This window comes from Sphaeramia orbicularis, chromosome 15 (assembly GCF_902148855.1).
Source record: "Sphaeramia orbicularis chromosome 15, fSphaOr1.1, whole genome shotgun sequence".
NCBI classification, from domain to species: Eukaryota; Metazoa; Chordata; class Actinopteri; order Kurtiformes; family Apogonidae; genus Sphaeramia; species Sphaeramia orbicularis.
Genome location: NC_043971.1, coordinates 33078402 through 33102348, shown reverse-complemented (window position 1 = coordinate 33102348; position 23947 = coordinate 33078402). Strand labels below are relative to the sequence as shown.

At 37.8% G+C, this 23947-nt stretch overlaps 1 protein-coding gene across 1 annotated transcript in view; it reads right to left on the bottom strand.

Annotated features, from left to right (window-relative positions):
- Nucleotides 1-5181: 5181 nt before the first annotated feature.
- The window catches only part of LOC115434411 (E3 ubiquitin-protein ligase NEURL1), a 39312-nt gene continuing 20546 nt past the window's right edge, over nucleotides 5182-23947 (bottom strand). Inside the window, exons 4-6 of the mRNA XM_030156349.1 lie at nucleotides 14377-15096; nucleotides 10306-10491; nucleotides 5182-7602 (exon numbers count right to left, since the gene is read on the bottom strand). Coding sequence (XP_030012209.1) covers nucleotides 7358-7602; nucleotides 10306-10491; nucleotides 14377-15096 — 1151 coding nt within the window. The 3' untranslated portion in view covers nucleotides 5182-7357. The remainder of the gene's footprint in view (nucleotides 7603-10305; nucleotides 10492-14376; nucleotides 15097-23947) is intronic.

Sequence of the window (23947 nt, the reverse complement as noted above, 5' to 3'; positions counted from 1 at the left end):
AAAAACACACAGAACAACACAGTGAGGATGATCTACTGATGGTCACAGGCTTGGTTTTCCTTCATCCAATGTTTAAATTGTTATTTGAAGGAGGCATATGATTGTGAGTCTCTTATGTTGAGCGGTAAACTGTTCCAATATTTAGTTCCAGTGACTGAAAGGGCAGTTTGTCCAAAAGTAGTGCGCCTGCGTGGCACCTCACAGTCTCCTCGAGCTGTGGCCCTGGTGACCATCCCACTGACAGAGCGGGATTTGATAAAATCTGTCAAGGGAGGAGGGGAAGTCCATGCAAGACTTTATATATCAGGCAAGCATTTTTAAAATTCACAAAATTATTAAAATTAAGACATTTATATTTATCTAAAACAATGCAGTGGTGAAAATTAAATGTTTTTTTTATCAAATATTTTTATGGCTTTTTTAAAAAGTGATTCTATGGATTTGAGTGATGTGCCAGCAGCAAGTGACCAGGAAGTTATACAGTATTCAATATGAGAGAAACTCAAGTCACATAAAAGGCTGGAATATTTGCATATTTAGTCTTTAATCCTTAAAAACCTAGAGCTATTTTTGTGGTGACTTCCAAATGTAACATTTTCTAGTGACTTAACATCATTTATTATAATAATATCCTTTGCATTTTTCAGTGAAAATAAGATATTTTGCTATATTCAGTTTGCTGATTATGTAGAAAGGTTATTATATAAAAACAGAAAACTGAAGAAAAAGTGAGTTTCTCAGCCAAATATTTCACAAACTGAACATAAAAACAAGTGTCTCCATCCACTGTCTTTGATCCAACTCCATGGGTTTTACTGGTGAATCAATGTTATAGAAGATGATGGTGTTTCCATGTTCACTACGGAGCCTCTGAACGTCCAAATGGGTTATATCTGATGACCATGAAAAGCTGAGAAACTGCATTTAACCTGAATTATTTACATGTATTGATAGGATTTAGTGGTTCAAGGGTTATTTAATATTTTAGATCAGTCGATGTTTTTGGTCACTGGTGACTGTTTAGGTTTTTGATGGTTAAATTTCTAATCACACCTGATATTTGTTAGCTGTTAAATCTTTCTACCTACGGTCAATAACATAAGTACAAAAATTTAACTTTTAAAGACACAAATATACATGTAGCAATTACTCTTACAGTTTTATATTCCAGTATTATTCCATAGTCACTGTTAATTAACACTGAATACCTGAGTGTATTTGTAAAGCTGCTCCTGTGGGCCATAAACCTATATGCTCACAAACAATAACACACTGTGGGACACTTGGATTTTGTGTGGCAGCGGTCAGTGTTCTGTGCAAATGAGATGTTTAAAGGGTATCATTATCTGGGAAATTAACTACGGAAGGATTTGGTGTTTAATTAGAATGAACGCTAATTACAGCCCATAACCAGTGGTAATATCGAGCCTCATGGTTTGTTTGCTTTAATGGATTTCTTGCCTCTGAAAAAAAAAAAACAAAACAAAAAAAAAACAAAAAAAAAAACCAGAGCAACTCCCCATAACTGAATCTGTTTATGTTCAGTGTAAACTCATATCGTTGCCTATGCAATACAGCTGAAGTGTTTGAGCAGCTGGATGTAGTTACGCAAATAAATTAGCTCACACTTGGTTGCTTGACATGGCTTTTATTTCATACCAACATGCTGAGCCAGAAAATGTTGCAGTTCCCTGTGAATGGCCTCCTCTGGCAGCTCCTGCTTTCGGATAACCTGCACATTTGACTTTGGTTTAGACGGTTTTCATTCTGTGGTCACTCGCCTGCTTAATTTAGCATCAACTGACAAAGCAAAAGTTTGAGTTACCCATGCAGGCTTGTACTCTATAATATTGTCGCCTTCAGCTATAATCATAAAAACACCAAATCAAAACACCAATGCAGTTTCCACTGTCAGACACTACATATTGCTATTGGATTTGGTGCCTGAAATATAATAAGATTTACAGCCCACAGGAATTTAATGTGAAATATGTCCGTCCCACTGGCTGTTTAGTCTGCAGGGACCTCGATACTCACACTACACTCACTGACTTTGAACTAATTAATGGATGTCTGTTGATCATCTTTATGGTTACTCCACTGGTTGTAGAGTGTGTTTCCTTGGCGTGTTTATATGTTGATTTATGCATGAAAATAAATCAAAGCACTAAGAAAAGGAAAAAAATGTAACTCCAAGATGTATCAGGGTGATAAAAAAAAAAAAAAAAAAAAAAAACCTTGGAGGCTTATGAATGCATCTTATCTCACATATAGAGATTGTGTGTCAGTGTGTCATGACATATTGTAATGTATCATTAAAATTCACAATGTAATATGATTGAGACAAAGACAAGGGAGGTGTAAACTGAGATTCAGGTTAATGATCCATGCCATTATAAATTAACCCGCTGTGTACTTATTCAGTTACCCTATTGTACATTTTTATATAATTTATTGTATGTTTTGTCTATAAAATGTACAAAAATTAGTGAAAAGGTGTGACGTAATGTCTCAGATCTTGACGTTATTCATTGTTTAAGAATAGGCAAGAGGAATAATGTGTATATTCTGTGTCGAACAAGAACTGACAAGGTAAGTTAATGATAATTCTTGTGTTAAAAGCAAGGAGCAGGTTTCTTCTAATGCACATTTTGTATCTATATTGATTTCATGTTATTTGATATAATATTAGCTTCATTTTTTAGACAACAATAAGACTGTATTTACCTGAAAATGTCAACTGGTGTAACCACGAAAGAATGATTAGAATTACACCACCTTAAAGTTGCATTTACTTAGTTTTATTCAGTATTAAATACTTCTAATGCAAACCGTATAGGATGATTTACTGAGAATTTCTCCTTTTTAACCCTTTCATGCATGAATTATGAGAACCTTAATCAAGATTTTTTTTTTTTTTTTGTTCCTGTTTTTATTCCTCTTTAGGCATTAAAAAAAAACAATGCGATTGAAAATTCTTTTTATGAACCTATTTTTCATGGAGTTGCAAAAATGTCCACTCAGCTGGACACCAAGTGTTTAATTTTTTAAGAAAAGAAACATGCATTTACTGATATACTGTGTGAAAACTATGAAATAAAAACATTTTTAATGCTGCAAATCTGATGTTTTCTCACATTTTAACATACTCTAATACTAATCATAACCCACTTCCTGGAGATAATATGCAAAAAAAGAACTTTTTGTTGTTAATTACAGTCTAGTAGTAACAATAACAAGCAAGTGCTTTACACTCAAACATGTTACTACAGATGAGGTTTATCAAGAACAGCAAAGTTACAGTAATGGTATGAATTGCAATGTATTGGATGATGCATGAGCACCCAATGTGTTGGCTGATATGAAACTAAAACAACAGAATCCATGAATATACAAGAGAACAGCTGTAGAATAGCTGTCCACTGTAGTGACCACTATGCATGAAAGGGTTAAATAGGTAACTCTTTGGGTTGTACAATTACACCACAAATTTGCACAACATTATCCTAAAATGGATTAAAAACAGAAAAATACAAAAAAAAAAAAAAAAAAAAAAGAACATATAAAAATCACCACCAGACATCTTATGTTACACCATTGGCCAGTTTATCAAAATACTTGCTCTTTAATTAGTAAAAGGGTAACATGATTTCCAGTAACCGGTTGTCGCTGTTTTGATCACTGATTTTTTCACACATGGCTTTTGTTGTTGCTTTGTGCACCCTCTACTGTGCACAACATGATGTTACTGCTCACGGCCACTGGAGGGCAGCAGCACTCAGCATCTCGACACATACTGGGCAGAAAGCAATAATGTTGACCTCCATCAGCACACTAATTAGATACAGCTGAGGTGAATGCAGTCAATTGATATTTTGAACTATGAACAAAGTTGCACTTTCTTATATAATTGCATTCCCACTCACTGTTTTTCCCTGGACGCTGCAAATCTGACAGAGAAAAAGATTTTACATCAAACTAAACACCAAAAGCTTAAAAGCCTTACATACAACAGAGGCCCCAACTCCAGCTCTGTCTGATGCTTCATTAAAATTCAAAATCAATCACTTTGTGCTTTTTTGGAATACAAATTTGATACTCTAATAGACAGTGTGGATGTTTGACCAAACAGCTGTCCAGAGGAGATACAACACATCTCAAACGAGTCTGCCAAGCCCTTAAGCCTGTAGAAGGACGGCAGCCAGGTTCACTCAGAGGTCTGAGTGGAAAGTGTGTGTGTACACAGACACCGGCGAGATATACTATATTCATGTCACTTTCACAGACCCCGACTGTGTATTTCCCTCTCACCTCTATGAACACTTGGCCATGAACGGCAGGCGCTGCTGCCTGTTTCATGTCGGGACGTCACAGCCTGTATTTGTCCCCATTGGAGTGCAGCATAAAACAGTGCTGCATTAGAGCCAGGCCTTCAGGGTAGTAAATAACAGATGATGTTCACTCTGGCCAGGTCTTCATACCATGGCTCTAAACAGTTTCCCTGTGAGTTATAGCTGTTTACTAAAAGCCCTTGCCTTTGTTATTCATATAGTATATGGTGGGACATTACACAATATACTACAGTGTAAATATAAAGCATCTGAGAGATGGCTGCTGTTAGCTGCTCTACTTTTCTATTTCCCTGCATAAGCGATTAATCAATCATCAAACATTTGTATAATGTACATTTTGGGAGAAGTTACAGACACTAATGCTCGCTCATTTCCTACCTTCTTTTCCAAATTGACTTCAGTTTCCTGCCTTGACTGAAATATAGTGAAGCTGTGAAACGGACACTTTTAACTGTTTATTGCACTGTGAGTTAAATCCCTGCTCCACAACAGAGAATAGGCTTTACTGAAGACAAGAACTAAATTGTGTACCTGACAAAGAGCTATGCTTGTGCATAAAACAGAGCTTTATTTGTAAAGGACTTAAAAAAAAAGTACAACAGTGATACAATATAAATAACTGGAGCCAGTGGTTTAGACCGCTCTCTTTGACTTTATTTAACAAATATAATTAGCAGATGCATAAACCAGCTTTTGAATCGTTTAACAATACGCAGGAATTCCCCTAAATCCACAATTCTTTCTTTCAATCATTTGCTGGTTTTGCTTGGACTACAGATATTTGGTCACATTGGAAAATGTCATAATTATGAGCATATTGTCACTTTTTACCAGTCACTACAACACAAAGTATGACCAAAAGCAATACAAACTTTACTGATTTATTTACTTTAATACCTTATTTTAGTATCTGGCATTAGTGAAAATCAGCTAACGCAACCACAGTTTTCTATAATCTTATGCAACAACAAAATAAGCAATATTCCTATTCTTCTTGACACAATAGGCATACATATAAAATAAACTGTGATAGTTCATTAACATTGACAAAATAAATAATATTCACTATGTACAGTTGTTATAATACTCATCATCAATAGCCTTTTTTCTCTCAAAACGTACGACATTTTATTTCAGCTACGTCCTACTTGGTCAGGAAGAAGAAAAAAAAGGTAAAAACTTAAAGGTTGAATATCTTTGTAATTTCCAGTATAATGCAGAACGACAGATGGGACAAGGCAATGTTAAAATATAAGATCCTCAGCAGTGACTTTGTTGAAACGCAGATGTTTTGCACATTGAAACATTTGATTCAAATGCATCATAGCCACATAAAAGTTATTTGCACCTAAGTGTTCTTCCTGTTCCAACTTTTCTAGGGTAGGCGACTGTTTATCTTGACTCCTGTCTTTGTCGGACTGAGATGACAAGCTTTGACACAGTGAAAAAAAACCTGCACTTACTGTCTCAGGAATTACCCGGCAATGTTTCAGTGAGGCCAAAAAACACCTGGAAATAGCTTGTTTTTTTCTTAAAAACTCAAAGCGGTCCATAATGCATGAGATTAGTCAAGTGAAAATGTCCTTGGAGTTGGCTTTTACCGAGGGGGAAGAAGCACTCAGTCACTGAAATGCAAATGAAATTCTCACAATGCTTTAAAATAACAAGCTACATCCTTGTCACCGACTGCTCACATGTGGATTTCTTTAATTGAACACAGAATGCATGAAAATATGTAGACGCAGAATGATACTGATGCTGTCATTTAATGTACATGTGAGAGAGAAGAGTGCAATCTCAAGAAAGTGATTTAAGGGTTGCTTGGATTGATTTGCCATCCTTATGTGCGCGTTCAGCATTTTAAAAATACCTTACTGCCCACCAGTGTTTATCTGGATGACTTTACTTCAATTACAGCATTCAGCAGGCTTACTGCGCAGCCAAAGATGGCAAGGACGTCTGCCAACAAGCTGGACATGCAATTCATACAAGTCCCACATTTTACAGGCTTTCTTACAAACATTCTGATGTATTTGCTGCGTCTGACCGAGCAAACTCTTTCTCTGCACTAAATGCTGTGCAGACCCACAGCAAAAGGTGCCCCTTTCTTGTCTCGTCCCAAACATGTAACATCCTTTTTCCGCCTTCTTCCCTCGCACCTCCCTCCCCCAAATCCCCCCCGCACTGATTTACATCCTTGTTCGTTGCGTGACCTTCTATGGTGACAATGTTCACACATTTTTACCCTTTGCACGATCTGAAGTTCACTGAAGCACAGTAGGTGAGGAAAAGATATTTAAGCAAAACAGCTTTTATCACAAAACACAGCTTCTTCACCCACTGCAAAACAAATGCATAAAAAAATGGCTTGTTCTAGAATTGCTCCAAGGTTTTCACCCACTATTTACGCATTCCTCCTTCGATCCTTGTAAACATCCAGAAAATCTGCTTTCTATTGGTTTTTACCCAGATTTATTAGAGAACTGACTGAGCCTCGTGCTGAAATGACACTTCTGTTGTTTGCTAAAACCCAGTAGGCACGAAAACTCGATCTTCTTCTGAAGTTTTGGACAGTTTTACTTTTTCAAAATCTAGCTTGCAGCGATGCTATAACCAGCAGAATGAAGGCCAATTCTGCTGTAAGTAGGACAGATGCCTCTTCAGATTATCATTTATCTTCCAACGGATGCACAGATCACAGAGTTGCCGAACAAAAATAGGTCAAGGTGCATGTTAGCCATTGGTAGCTCACTGTTCCTGTTGACCTCACTGTGTTTTCATAGGAGCTTTCTGAAGGTGTGTTTACATTGGACACAACAGATAAAACCTTGTTTAGTTTAATTTCCTGCTTTAACATACCTGAGCCAGATTGCACACACAAAAAGCTGGGAATTTGATGCTTTTCTATATCCATGACAGTCCAGCTAAGTAATAATGTGCTAAGTGTGTCACTACAAAGTCATAGATGGCTTTTAACGATGTCCTGAACCTGACTATGTCTAGGCCTACATGCTCCGGTAGGTTTTGATGATATCTTTAATTGTCCGCCTGCAGATGGGGCAGCAGGCGTTGGCCATCTTTTTCAGTTTGAGGCCACAGGTGTAGCAGAGACACATGTGTCCACAGGCGTACAGGACTGTGTCCACGACGTTCTCGTAGCAAATTGTGCACTCGTCGCTCCACGAACTGGAGCAGGATGGGAAGGTAGGGGACTCTGGGTGACTGGAGAATGGAGAACTTGGAGTTGTACCTGAGGAGAGTGAGGAAAACATTAAAAAATTAACTTCATCCAAAGCTGAAAATAGAAGTTTACTAGTGTTTCAGATTCACGTCTTGACATTATAATGTGAAACATTTTAATCCTATAAGGTTATTGTGTTATAAATACTATATTATTTGTGCTAGAGTTAGGCCTTTATTTCTGATTTACACTGTTTATTAAGTAGAGATGATAATATTGTTTTGATCTGCTTCTATTTGCAAAGTTAAAATAAACTCTAGAGCAGTTTTCTATAAATATAGCCCTTCCTCAAGTGTTTCAAGGTAGTGTTTCAGTTGACAGAAACTATTCATTGCTTAAGAGAGCTCTTATTGTGTAAATGTTGTACTTGTAAATTTCTACAAATGACAGTTTCACTGAAAAGTATCACACACCTGCAGTGACTTAAACTGGCCAGTGACTCTTTAAATGACTGATATAAAACAACAAAGTGTTTAAGCAGAATTATTACGTTATTGACGGTAGTAAGTAAAATCTGTAAATGTAAACGTTGTGTTGAACTGGCAGTGCATTATATGACTTGCATTGTATTATGTTTTTTACCTAGCCTGTATTTGAGGACTGGCCTTTATTCATGTCAGCCTTGGCCCCAGCTATTAATAGTGGCCTGGCCTGAAATTGACTCAAGGTATAAGGAAGAAAAATTGAGGAAATTCAGTGTACATATCAACTGCCATCTACCAGTTGAAGCATAGCTACTGTGACTAGATTTTCCTTTTGGTTGAGCAGATTTCCCACACCGACCACATCATTAAAACCACTGTCTACAGCACAGGTGTCAAACATGCGGCCCAGGGGCCAAATCCGGCCTGCCAAAGGATGCAGTCCAACCCTTAGGATGAATTTGTGAAATGCAAAAATTACACTCAGATATTAACAATCCTTTCATTTCAGGTTCCACATTCAGACCAATTCAATCTCAAGTGGGTCAAACCGGTAAAATACTATCATAATAACATATAAATAATGACAACTCCAAATTTTCCTCTTGGTAAATGTAAATATTTCCGTGTATTTACACTAAAACAAAGTATAATTTTGCAAAAAATGTGAATAACCTGAACAAATATGAACCTGAAATGTCTTAAGAGAAGTACAATTTTAACAATATTCTGTCTGTTACTAAATGTTTTGTGTTTGTAGATCCACTGTGATCTATAAGTTATAATGTACATGTGTAAATGATAAACTGAGGCAGAATATTGTTAAAATTACACTTATTTTTTCAGTTTGCTCATGTTATTCACATCGTTTGAAAGGATAGTTCGTAGATGTAAACATTTTCATAATGTAAATTTACTTTTTTCGCTCTAAAAGATAGAGAAAAGTTTGGAGTTGACATTATTTATATAGTATTATGTTATTATTTTACTAGTTCGGCCCACTGCAGATCAAATTTAGCTGAATGTGGCCCCTGAACTAAACTGAGTTTGACACCCCTGGTCTACAGGTTGTACTGTTAGCATAGATTGCTAGTAAGTTCTTTGTTTACTGTATTTAGTAGATTAGGTCCCATTTTCAATTTTTATGTTATTAGCTATCCTAAAAACATGGCTAATGGTTGAGCTACAATGGAAACACACACTGCTGTGAAAACTTCCAGAGGAAAGACCCTTCAGCCAAAATCTCTGGGGTTTAACCCTTTCATGCACAAATTATGAGAACCTTAATCAAATTTTTTTTTTCCTGAGTGTTTTTATTCCTCTTTAGGCATGAAAAAAACAATGTGACTGAAAATTTTCTTCTGAAAAATAAATAAAAATAATAAATCATACAAAAATACATAAAAAATAATAATGAAAAAAAATTCTTATATTTTTTATTTTCTTCTATTTTTCATGAAGTTGCAAAAATGTCCACTCAGCTGGACACCACATGTTTAATTTTGACGCACAGAAACATGTATTTACTGATAAATTGTGTGAAAACTATGGGGAGGGCTTGTAATCCTGGGGGTTTATGCTCAGGAGAGATCTACATAATGTTACCAATTCATGTCAGAAAAGATATGTAGTGGCTTAAAACTTTAATAAAGATGTGTGTAAAAAAAAAAACAAAAAAACAAAAAAACAAAATCCATGAATATACAAGAGAACAGCTGTAGAATAGCTGTCCACTGTAGTAACCAGTATACATGAAAGGGTTAATTACATTATAAAAATGTATAAATGAGCGTGTGACAAAACCCATTAAAAAAAGTTATGAAATTTTAAGTTACAGCAAATCAAAGACCGCAATTAGCTTAAAACCACTCAAAGATACTATCACCCTTTACTTAGCACAGAGCTAAGCTAATTGTTTTTATGTTTCCTGTTTCTTCTTCTTAAGCTAACTGTCTGTTTGCTGTAGCCTTATATTTATATTGCCGTATTTAACTTCTGGCACGAATGAAAATGAAACTTGACAGGGAAGACATTGCTTAAAAAGGGGTTCTAAAAAATGAATAGGAAATTAGCTGTTGGCTATGGTTGAATTAATATTAATAGTAGCATAAATGACTACACTGTGTTCATAAAAAAGAATAATGGGTTCATCTTATCTGACATTACTCTAACTCATTCTGTCAAAAAAAATTACAAGCAGGGTATTAAAGACATCTGATTTTATATATATTCATTTATTCTCCAGTGGAGGGGAAACACAAAGAGGAGAAATGGAATAAAAAGACAAAACCTGTTGAAGAGGAAAAGGCTGTCTGGTAGTTGGTATTGAAGCTGGAGTTGAGGTTGATGTTTAAGGATGCGTTGAGGTTGGACTCTGAGTTGCCACTGCAAAGCATTGTGGGAGTGTTGGGTGTGCAGGAGGGGGAGCTGGGCACAGATATCTGGGTGCCTCTGAGGTCAGGGTGCAGAGATGAGCCTGGGGATAAACAAGGAATAAGTCATTTACATTGGCAACAGTTGATTTCCCTGCTTTTGTTTTTTGTTTTTTTTACATTACATAATTTCAGCTGAACCGAAGATGTCAATCCTTTACACCGTGTTGATGATCTGCATCTCTTTTTGTCCGTCACACTCTCTTACACTTCCTCAGACACACACAGCCTGTGCTATCTCGAAGCAGATGACTTGTGAATCCACAGCGTCTGAGTGTGGGTGTGTGTGAGTGAGTCAAGAGCCTGTGAGTTTGTGTAGTCTTGTCAGTGACGCCAAAAGACCCCGTCTCCCCTCCCCAATTCCTCCTTCATATGTCCATGACCACCCTTCAACTGTGTATCTTTCGTCCCTCCCATACTGTCCATTCCCATTTGCGCCTTATAACCATCTGTTTTCATATTGACAGCTCATTTTTCCTCACAGAAATACCGACCCTGATTCCACAAATTCTGATCTAGTCTTCCTGACAGACTTAAAACATTATTTACGCTCTGTCCTTCAACTGACCATGACATAAATGTTGCTACACCACTGGACTGCTGCTTATTTGGCACTGCCATCCATCCATGTTGTCAAACGATCTGGAATTGTTAATTAACATCCAAGTGCATGATTTACTAGTTGAACGCTTCATACAGTGGAAATTTCAAGGAAAGTTTAGCCATATATGGTGATAAATGAAAGAAAAGTTTAATAAAAGCACCTTCAAAATGCAAAAATAAGCACTTGTGTGGTTTATTCCTTGCACAGAAATGTGTACAATATGTTGCACAACTCTCGCTATGAACCCTGCTGCCTTTTCACTTGGACCAAACCGACCTATTGAAGTCTCAGTTTCAGCCTATATAAACAAAGCATACAAGTTTTTTAGTCATGCAATAACCAGTCTGCCCCTCAAAAAAAAAAACAACAAACACAGAAATAACTGCACAGAGACAAGTCTCTTGGTAATCTAAGTTTGCTTTTAAGGTTAGCACTGAGATCAAAATGTTTGTTTCACTTTGCTGAGACATGCCTCTTCTGAGTCATCTATTTTTTTATTCTTTTCAGTGTTATATATATATCTATATTGTAGAGTGCACACAGGACTTTATGCATACAGTAGCATTTATCCACGACAGAGCTGTAAATAAGTCCCTTCCATTACCTACTTAACATGACCTATGTGGAGCAGCTGTTAGCAAATGTCTTGGTCAACTCTAATAAGGCAGAATGTATAACCTTCAGGTCTATTCATGTGCACTTTCATCAAGGTTACCTTTCATCCTCTTTTGTATTATGAATTTACTGCTGGCTCTAGGACCAGGAATGAGTATGTGAATATTTTTGCTATGCAGGCTCAACAAGAGGTCCACTATATGCGGATGAGCATTTGTCCGGTGGCTTTCATCACACAGTTAACGCATATAAATGACTCTGCCACACCCTATGAGGCTATATTTTCATAGTTAATGCAGGAAATAGTTGAAACAGAAGCTGAAAACATACCACATTGGGATGCATGGCATAGAAAATGTTGGTCTCAATGAAATTTGTTATAAAATTAATAATGAAAAGCCTTTAAAAAAAGACAAATTGACCATGTGAGATCAACAGACTCCCATCTGTTCCACTTCACAGGCTTGACAACACCCAGCCATGACAAACTGTCACTTGCCTCAGTGGCTAGATGTTTCCATGGCAACTCATGGCGTGCGGCTGCAGTGAGTGGGTGAGCAGAGACGTCACAAATGCACTCCCCACAGCTGGAGTGGGTAATGACTCGAGGAACGTTCGTACCCCCAAGAATATAGAGAGACTGGGAGGGGGAGAAGTGTGTGTGTGTGTGTGTGTGTGTGTGTGTGTGTGTGTGTGTGTGTGTGTGTGTGTGTGTGTGTGGGTGGGTGAGTGAGTGTGTGTGTGTGTGTGTGTGGGGGGGTATGTGCATGGAAAAGAGGACACACCGGAGGACCAGTGTAAAAGGAATGGACTGTGGATAGAAAATCAAACATCTCAAAAACCCTCAGTGCAATTACATTTTAATAATGCATATGGAGTGCATCATAAGGAGCTATCACAGGCTCCCTGTAGATACATAATGCTGGCTGCTGAGAGCCCACGCATGACAGAAATAACCTCCTCAGCCCTGGTCTGGTGTGACTACATGAAGAAGAGAAGAAAAACACAGCAATACAGCAGAGACTCAACTTCCTTTCGCTCGACAAATTCAAATCAGGCAATAATTTGCAAGAACAATCGATAATATTTCCAAGCTTCACTGCATTTTAACTGTGTTTAAAACATTTCCAGAGATTTCTCCTCTAATTATGGATTTACTGTGATGAAAAGCCTGTATCCTTATCATTAACAACTTGCCTGGGATGCAAAGCTGGCGTGAAAGAAAAATAAAGATAAATATCATTATCTGCAGGAACTGTAAACAAATCACGAGCGCTCACATTTGTTCTCCCAATACTCTGCAGTACTTTGCATTTATAAGACTCTTTGCCCAAGTAATGCGGCTGGTTTATTTTATGAAAAACACAGGGCTTAAAATACCTTAAGTGCAGCACTCCTGATGACGAACAAGGCATTTTTAATATTCCAAAATGCAATTTAAGTCACACAAGAAGCGGTAAAGTGGAATTCACTTACTGAATACAAATATCAAGGCGAAGGTTGTATTTTAAGGTAACAATATTAAATTTGCATTCAATCAACAGAAAAAGCAACACTTTGTGCACTTCTTACAGGAGAAAACAGCATGTCCTCAACTTAACGCCTAACACTGTTAGTCTTGCCAAGCCTGTTAGTGATCATTTAGCCTTTTATTTTGAAATCCTCATCCTCTTATCTTTAGATATTCAATCCAGTTTCCAAAAGTCCACCATCTGAACACAGACACGAGTAACCTCTGTGTAACATCAGCTGATATTGCGTTATCATTGTGTGAAATCTGCTGGAGTCAAACCGAATTGATAGAAATCCCAGAGATACAAAGTTGACATTCATATGCACACTGTGGGAGCGCAATGTGAATTCCCAGGAGATAAATGAGTTGATAAAAACACAGAGAGCAGCCCAGAATGTTGGGGTGAGGGGGAACATTTTCTCACAAAGGTCATTCAACGATCAGACACATCAGGTTCTGAATGGAAAGTTACAAATGACATCTACTAAAACTCTTCTGAACTTGTCATTATGCTTTAATCCATGACAATAAAATACAGAAAATGCTAATCCTAATGAGAAAGGCTTCTTGGATTATATCTGGTATTTTCCATGTTTTATGCACGCAAACAGCACATCTTAAAATGTAATTTTTATTCAACTACAGCAATACCTTTACAAAACACAAACAGTTCTGTGTTATAGGATTGATGTCACTTGTCCAGGTTTTCTTTCTATGTTTAAGCCTTTCAAAGTGTTATCTGTTTTCTAAAGGAATATTAGTAGTGAATGAATCTATTGGTCACAGAGGTGTCCTATAAGTCTAAAAGTTAATGTAAGGCAATAAAACAATGTATGTGTTTCCATGTAACTGTCAAGCAAACATTTCACAAAAAAGGCAAACAAGGGCATTTAATATCAAATATTTTAGGGCAAAAAAGGAAAGTGTAAGAAGAAATAAAGGTTGACTGGTCTTAGCCTGTCTCTATTTTCATTCTAAAATGGCGGTGATGTTTTTTTCTGTTTGATTTGTAATAATCAGTATAGCTAAAACATTGGTTAAGCTAGTTTTAATCTCTTGTAAAGTATGTGAAAAAGACAAAAAAAAAACACTTTTTTTGCATCAACATTCTACAATGTGCAAAAAGATATATGCTTGGAAACATGGCCTCTGTCAGACAGTGACAGTGTTTCTGTGCGTATCACTGATGGAACGTACCTAAAATCCTGAGTTGCGTGATGGTTCCATGCAGGCCGTAGAACATCCACAGCGGTCTGGAGTTGTCCACGCACAGCTGCATCCCTGCACTGACCCCATTATGGCTCATCATGACCTCACCTTCTGCATTTACCACAAAGCCTAAGATGTCCCCGCTGTGTAGCGGCACCGCCACCCGACACACTGCCCAGAATTCCTTGCGGTCAACCAGCGACTCTGGGTTGGATGGCAGGTCACTGGGCCTAAGAGTAGCAGGGTCACATGATGTCACCCCATAAGACAGACACCCAGGTCGTGTGACACCTGCTTTTGTCACCTTCACAAAGACTGTCTCTGAACAGCGTAGTGGCCGACTGGTGAACACAAGGGTCCGCTCATCACCACGGTGATCCAGCCGCGCCACTGTCTGCTTATCCAGGATAGTCACATGAATGCCATGCACTGAGTGGAAGTGCACATCAGTGTCCAAATGAGCAGGCAGCAGCGAGCACTGCTGGGAGTTCTGAGAGTTTTGGGGCACATGGCAGGAGCTGGAGCTCAGGGGCTGGAGCTGCTCTTCCTCCTCTTCCTCTTCTTCCAGATGCAGCTCTTGCTGCTGCAGGCTAAGGTCACACAGGCTGATGGAAATGCGAGGGTCATCGCTGTTTCGCTGAATGGAAGCCCGGTGGGCGGCAGCAAATGAACGAGGACGCAAGCAGTCTAGGGGGACCATCTCACTGTCTGTGGAAACAGAAACACAGGCATGTTACGTAATCACTCATCTGCAGCATCAAGTACAAACTGCAGCCAAATTACTCTCTTTTTTGTTCATTTTTTTGGATAACCTGTGTTCACAAGGATTTTTTTATTTATAACACTACAATAGAGGAACGTTTGAGTCATTTCATGTGGAAAAAAGTGAACCACCCAAAGTAATTTATGCACTCACTTTGTATTCTGCACATTTCTCTTCAAACCACTAGTTTGTTTCACTTTCACTGTTTGGAGGCTGCTCATTCATCATACCTGCTGTTGTAAAGGAACGGTGTCTTTCAGCCTCTCTGCTTTTTAAAAATTGAATTAATTGTAAAATACACTCTGAGCTAAAGCTTGTAGTTCAACAATATGAATAAAAATGCCAATGTTTACATTCTAAGATGCATCTCCATACTTTAACTGGGGACAAACTGTAGCTGGAGGCTAGCAGCTACGCCACAGTAAAAGAGACATAACAGCTTTATGTAACATTAAAGAGGTAAGTGATGCAGATGATAAAGCTCTGCTGTCTTTGAGGAACCCTCTCTTTCTCAGACAAGACATGCTTAGGGACCCATTTACTTATGTATCTGTCAACTTCTCCTTATTTTTGTTACCCCAGTCCTTTGAATAATGCGTGGACTTGCAGATATAGTCATCGGTTATTAAATTATACAGTAATGTGGGTTTTAAAGGCCAGTCTTTCCAGCATTTTATAATAAGGCCATCAGTCTTAGTCAAGGACTGTATGTGTTTATATAGTATAGGTTTCAAATAGCTATGAGCTGCCACGAGTCATAGCTGTTTACATAACAAAGTGTCTCAGTAGGAGTGACTAAATGTACTGTATTCTACCTCTGCACACGCTTAACATTTCCAGTTATGTGTCAAGATGCTAAAAATGGTGTTTTTTCCTCTCATTGATATGGAAAGGCATTCTATAAACTGTATCACATGTCAGTCTGTGTCATGTAACGCTGTCACAAATAGTCCTTCCCTATGCTAATTTTGCTGACTGTAAAATAGAAGCCACACGAGTCCATCAACGCAAAAGAGAACAGAGACAAAAAAAAAAAAAAAGGAGCGTGTCTTTCCATGGACACAGTTGGGGACACGTGGCCAAATTTAACACAGCCCTCTGACACAGGCTAAAATTAGCCTGATTGGACATTTGAGGAGAGTGGAGAGGGACAGACAGGCATGATGGGTAAGTTATGTTGCTCACAGCCTCATTCTGCTTTGGGCTTCCCCTATGGAGGGCTACGAGTGCGACACAGGAGGAGAAGATGAAAATTTGGGTGGGGTGAGCACTTGAGTGGAAAGAGAGAGCGCGGGAGAGAAGAGGGCATACCTCACAAGCCGCTTTTTTATCACACAAAGACAGCACATCTCCGGCCAGCCACTGATAAACTGCTTGAACTTAATTACTTCCTCAGTCAAGAGTGTCCACAACCAAGCATGGGGCTCTTATTATTAGCAGCCTTATCATCTTCAAGGCAAAGTTATCAGACTTTGGGATGCAAGAGATAATTTCTATTCTGGCCATTATGGCTTCCTGCAGTTCACAGTTTCTGTTTTTGTGAGTGGCACGGCAGTGAAAACAATCCATGAGCGGAATTAAAAAATCGCACATGGAAGTTTCACACACCAAATCAAAGATGCACACAAGGTAAAAAAAAAGAGACAAAACAATCAAAGATAAGATGTGAGCCAAATAAATATGTATGACCTCTTCCTGTTTTTGTGTCTCTGAGGAGACTGGGATAGAATTACGTACATAAAACACCTGACAAATATAAAAAGCATTGGCTCACACTGTGGGATCACAGCTTGAAAACACAATACACTATATTTGTCTTCGTCTTATGAGTGGATGTGCACCTACATTCACAGCAGGTTTGCAACATTCACAGCATGTTGCACATTCATGCGGTTAAGCATTGCATTCAGACAAAAAAAAAAAAAAAACACACCCAGAGCAGGGGACACAACAACACTCTTGTCTTTACTTAGTGCATTATGCAACATAATTCCAGCAGCACAAACACAACAACAACCGCTTTTTCTGTCTCATCCTGGACAGTGTTTCAGCGCTACGGTTTGATACAGAGGCAACACCCTTCACTACAGACTTAAAGGTGTTCCCTCTTAAACGTTGAACTCATTAAAATGTCAGTCACATTCAGACAGGTGCAGACTTGTCATTTGACCTCTTATAACTTATTGTGAATTTGTTGGAGTACGTTAACCTCACAGGAAGCTCAACAAGCCTTAACTTAACATAATCACTTGGCGATGCTCCAGTGATTTTACAATAAGCCGTGTTGAACATAATGGTCATTATATTCTACTTGGAAATGTTAATATCTAAATCCGTCAAGCGTCTTTGAATGGCAGGAGTAAGTTTTCTTTTGGGCACAATAACAGTACAGACATGATTGAGAACTGGGCTTTGTGTCTTTGAGCGGCTCCAACTGCTCAACCTCAGGAGAAAAGCTCCTTTTTACTACAAAAACACATACCAGACTGACACTGCTCTGCACGGTCAATGGCTGACCTCTGGGCTTCGGTGTTTTTATTAACCGTCGAAACTGTGAGAAAATTCAGAATTCAGTTTTGCTCAACATTTAGCGTGCATTAGACAGGAATTTGTTGGCTTTGAACAAAGAGCACACCCATGCCAAAACCTACACCTTTGAAAACCACAGAGAGGTAAATACTGCGCTTCATATTCACCTCCTCAGACAAGTCCAGACCTTCACAGACAAAAACTCTTAAGTCGATCCGGAAAAACGAGTTGCTAGAAAACAAAACACAACGCTGGGAAAAAGGGGATGACCAGGATACGACAAAAATATTTGGCATCCTGTTTCAATTCCCAGACTGACAACTAACTAACATACGGTTTTTACTGCCAAAACAAACTGACTGCTGAGCTCCACCTCTTCTTTTAACATGGCCTCAGCTGTCTTTATGCATACATTACTGCCCAAGTGTTTTTGATCTGAATCATTCAACTAAATTCAGGATTTTTATGTATCCTATGCTTTTTTTAGTCTCTGACAGCACTCCAGCGAGACAATGGCATGGAAATGAATAGACATGGGAGGGTTCAGTTTATTCCTTGGCCCAGTGGAACAGGATTAGGAGGCTTTTGGGGGGTTTTAGTAAAGCTGCAACCTCTATACAAGGTCAGCTGCGGCAGCCGTGTGTGTGTACATGTGTGTGTGTGTGTTTGGGGATTTGCCATAAGTATGCGTGCCCAGGGTGCCTATCCAGGGTCTGTCTACAATGAGTGAGTGAAGTCATCTGTCATGAGAAAGGAGTTCGGGAGGGGAGGTTGTGTCCCGAAAAGGAGAGGGAAGGGCTTTCACTTATCAAAGAAAAAAAAAGAGAAAGTGCTCCAGAGGGAAATCTGCATTGATGAGCTTTTAAGGAGAGGTATCCCGGTCAAGATAATGAGTGTGAAGCAGGAGGGGCTGAAAGGCAAGAACGCTACAATATTGACAAGTAGGAGAAGCTGTCCAGAGTATCTGTGCAATGGGAGCCACATGCTGTTTGTGGAGTTTTTGTTAGATCAAGTTAGACTTTTTTGGTCCGGCGCCAGAAGTCTGAATTTTGGATCGTGGTCGTGGAAAGAAAATGGGACACGGCGAGGTGACAAATGGCAGCAGTGAAAACCACGCTCAGCACTTCAGGGATGTCACGACTGCAGATTGTCTCCTAGGCCCCTTAAAAGCCCCTCCTGAGCTTAGCTTCACTAAAAAGGCTACATGCATAAAACACCACGCACTTTCACACCCCAATGCTTTCATAACACAAATTTTAACCAAATCCTCCTCCTTCTGAATGTGCAGGAATGTGGTGTGTGCAGCAACTTTAAGGTTTTTTATCTGAGGACAGTTTTGGCCATTTCCATTTTCCATTTTATTTATTTATTAAGACAGGGACAATGCACTATATACATTAACCTTAAAAAGGAGAGATGTAGTGTACCAGGTTGTAGCACTAATGCTAATTTCCCTCTGTAGTCGCTGGGCAGGCTGATGTTATTAAAAAAACAGACAATAAAAACTAAAACATACAAAAAGCAATAAAAATGCATTTCTATAACTCCATAACTCCATTAATATGTTTTTGTTTTTTTTGCACTGAAATGTAATGATTACACTTAAAACATGACAAAACTTTTTTTTTATTTACTTCATCACAGTAATTTATTCAGGATTCATGATTTAAAGTGTTTTATTGTCATGTGTTGAGTAAAGTAACAGGTTTCCCTGTACAATGAAAATCTTACTTTGCCATCTACACTGAATTCCAAGAGAATTTAAGATGTATAAACATTAAAATAGAATAATTTAACAAAGAAATTAAAAGAAACAAAAAGTGGCATTTAAGAATGGCATGCAAAAGAAAACGAGCATACAAATATAAACTACTATTACTTAGAGAAAAATATATATTTACATAAATGTGCAATATCTGGGTAACTGCAAACCATCATAGGTAAATGGTAATTAGCACTGACGCTAACTCCAGCATATTTACATGTTTATACTAAAATGGAATGTATAAATGTATTCATTAATGTGCACTGTCCCGCCTAAATAAAGACATAAAATTAAAATTAATTAATACATGTGCAACACTGCTTGAGACAAATAAGATGTAAAATGTGCAAGACTGTTAGGGAAACAGTATGATATATATATATTTTTTTTATTTCAATAGTGTTAAGTCTGGACAGATGCTTAAAGAGGACCCTAAGTAAAGTTCCATAAAATAAAGGCACTATGTAAAAGATCCATCCATCCATCCATCCATTCATTCATTCATTCATTCATTCATTCATTCATTTTCTGACAAGTTTAATCCTCTAGAGGGTCTGGGGGCATGCTGGAGCCTATCCCAGCATCCAGTGGATGAAGGCAGGTATCACCCTGGATGTGTTGGGGGCATATAGAAGATTATACCTCACATTACATGAAGTTTCTGGCAGACTCTGTTTAGTGCTGGGAACTGTCATTTTTTTATGTTACCTAACTCCATTACCAAGCTAACAGCTGTTTCCAGAGACTACATCCATGATAACAACAGCCTGTACACTGATTTCTGTGCTGAGAACTCGGTGTGAAACCCTTAAGCTTCTTCAGTGTCTCACAGATGTCAATACAAAATTTATGTAAGTATAAAAGCACATGCAAATATATGTATTGCACCTTTAATTACAGATTTTTTGTCAGTGACAGTTAAGTGCAAACACATATTTTATAACTGAATTAAGTCATGGAAATGTAAAATGTCATGTAATGTAAATATTATAACACAATAATGGTTCTTTAACAGTAATGTGATTTCTTTTTCCAATTTGTTAAATGTGATACATTACTAAGGAGGTGGCTGAGGTTTGATCAGACAACTAAAGTCATCATTGCTAACATTAAGGGCACAATGGATTCATAGCCTTAGGAGCTGACTGTAGATATATCTATATGTGTGCATCTGACATTGGTATATTGTTAATATGTCTCATTTTTTAAGTTCCTCCATCTTCCATTTGATTCTCATCTTTTGTTTTTACAATGACATCTTTGCATAACTTTCTGTGATTGGTCTAAAGTTCAAGTAAGTAAATGGTAAAGTGTTCTTGTGCATGTACTACAGTGGTTCCCAACCTTTTTTGGCTCATGACACCATTTTAAAATTTGAAATTTCTGGCGACCCCAGACATTCAGAATGGAGACATTTTTTTGGTTAAAATTATTTTTTTTTTGATCATGTAATAGTTTGCTATACTATGTTACAAATAAATGTTAATTTTAGACAACATCTAGTCTATATAATGTATATTATTATGGACGGAGGCAGAAAAGCCAGGTGTAGATTACTGCACAAAATGAGAATTTTATTTTCCTTGGTCAGGATATGTACAGTCAGTCCAGCTTGGATTCCCAAGGCTGACAATTAATACTGAACAAACAATAACTCAAACTACGAATTATGAAAGAGCTGCAGCATCTGAATCCGACCACAATGAACATTTGACAGATAAACAGTACCACAGTGCTTCAGTTTCAGCTTCAGTTTGTCATGTCTTATATGTATTGGAATTTTCTCTCTCAACTCACCATATATTTTATTAGTAAGTTTTTATTTATTTTCATCAATTACAAGAAATTTCAGGTCACCCCATTTGAATTCCAGGCGACCCCATGTGGGGTTCCTACCCCAAGGTTGAAAAACACTAATGTGCTAGCTTTCAGGGTTGTTTCAAAGCAACTATGACAGCGTAACTAACTATTTAAGCTACCTCTGTTCATGTGTAATGTGACTATTAGTACTTTTGGACAACTAACGTAACTAACCAAACACTTTCAGTAAAATGAATGTCTCTGGTGCTTTAATCTGATCTCAAACACATTTCCTCAATTAAAGATACATCTTATTGTTTTGTCACAGGAATATGGACAGAGCCTCTATCAAAACTAAACAAACCTGCACATGGACACAAAAAACCACACAGTATGCATTAACATCAGAACTGGGACTAGACTCTGGTCATCTGAAAGTGATTAGCCTCGTCTCCGATGGCTTCCCCTTGTACAGCGGGGCTTCCAGGATCCAAACCTGACAGGCTCCATTACGATCTCTATTTTGATTTCTTTGCAAATCTGTTCGATTCCATCTGTGCCGATTAAATCCCAGCTGAGGCTCAATAGTCTGTCCGGCGGCATTTATTTTGCTTCAACAAATCAAATAAATTCCAAGCACTGAGATCACTCTCATAAATACATGGACCGATGTGTACATTCTGGCAGATGTTGGGTCAGAGGACGGTCCAACATTTCAGTTTGTAACAGGTCTCTCCATTATTACCGACTGTCACAGTTAAAATGATGGTCCAAGGGATACATGAGGCAGTTTCTCTTAGTAAATTCTGCAGGTAAACAGAAGCTTTTGACATTAAAACAACTATAAACCTTAAACTTTAATCTGTAACACCTAAAATCTATTAGTTTTTTTACTTAAATAGGTGATTACAATGATAAGCTGTCAAAATTTATGGACTTTTTTTTTTATTAATACATAGATAGTGAGACACACTTATGAGGAAATCTGAGAATATGAACCATAAACCATTTTATTTATAACAGGGTCACTGGGAATTGGCTCTCTTTGGCTTTAGTTTAAGTCAAATAATGACTTCTTCCACAATTCCCCATCCTAACATTTGCCTTTTAAAGCCCCAGAGCCCTGCTTGTCTGCCTGCCTCTCTCTGTGTTTGGTCTCCAAGGTCGACCTCAGCCATATAGACCGGAAACACCAATCAAAAGACACCATCTCCTCATTTGCCAACTAATTTTTAAGAGCCCATGAATTCATTTCTTGCATGTAATTTCTTGGCTCTTGACTCAGACCAGTTTTAGAGACACCGTTACCAAGGTTACCATTACATCCACTGTGTTCCTCTTGTTGCTCAGGGCTAATCTACTGCAGATTAAGGAGGTTCATTATCATGGGCATTGCTATCATTGGTAATTGTAATATTTTTTGGATGAAAATCTTCCAGAAACCCCTGCCCCAGAAAGTCCTCTTCTTCACTCTTGATCCACATCATATTTACATTTATACATTTACAGATATTTTACACAATTTCCTTGACATAATATTTCCTTTACTAATGAATTCTTATATAAACGCAATTATTTAGTAATAAAACACACCCTTTTAATGACTTTATGCTTAGAGTAATTTATGTTAACTTATGTGAGCATATTTTTAGAGATACGGCTACACATCCCTACATGAGTCAGTTTAATGGCTTTATGACTGATCTTTTTGGCCTACTCTTAAAAATACATTTTAGAATCCATCAATATCCAGTGAATAACAGACAGTTTTAGCAAATGTTGCTAAGGTTCAGTGTAAGATGCATGATATAATAAAAAGAATTCAGTGCTTTTTTTTTTTTTTTTTTGCAAAAAACATCTGCATTCAAGGTTCAAGGTTCAATTTATTGTCATTGGACACATGATAAATATTCCTGTAACCATTTGTGATGAATAATGCATAGTGAGGATGATCTCATGTGTTTTGGCATTATCATCTCACTTGTTTTAAAATCCATGGAAAAACATTCAGCATATCCAGGTTAAGCTGACCTTTTTTGGACACATAATGTTATTGAAACTAGACCTGAGCAACTGAATCAGCCCCAGATCATAACACTGACCCCACAGGCTTGTACTGTAGGCACTAGGCATTATGGGTAATCACATCATCCACCTCTCTTCTCTCCCTGATCTGACTCTGGAATGGGGTCAGTCTGGACTCATCAGATCGTCTGATGTTTTTCCATTGAAACACAGTCAAATCTTTATGCTCTTTAACAAATCAAAGCCTTTTTTCTGATTAGCCTCATTGATATGTGGTTTTCTTAAGACTATACAGCTGTTGAGTCCCAATCCCTTGAGTTCTCTTTGCAAGCTTTGTTTTTCTGACCACATTCTTTCCTCGATGATGATGGCGTACCACTATCCTTCCAGTTTTAATAATGCACTGGAGAATTTTCAGCCCAAATTTAGTAGTTTCAGCATTCTCCTTATTTGTCTTCTTTGCTAGATGCTGCATGATAATAATTTAACCTCTGTGAAATATCTTTTATATCTTTTATATCCATGATGATCATAGGATAGTCCTTCTGTTTCAGAAATGAGAAGCTATTACCGTATTTTCCGGGCTATAAGTCACACCTGACTATAAGCCACAGGTGTCCACGTTGTGACATGAGATATTTACACAGAAAGATGGTAAACAGAGAGATTATTTAAAT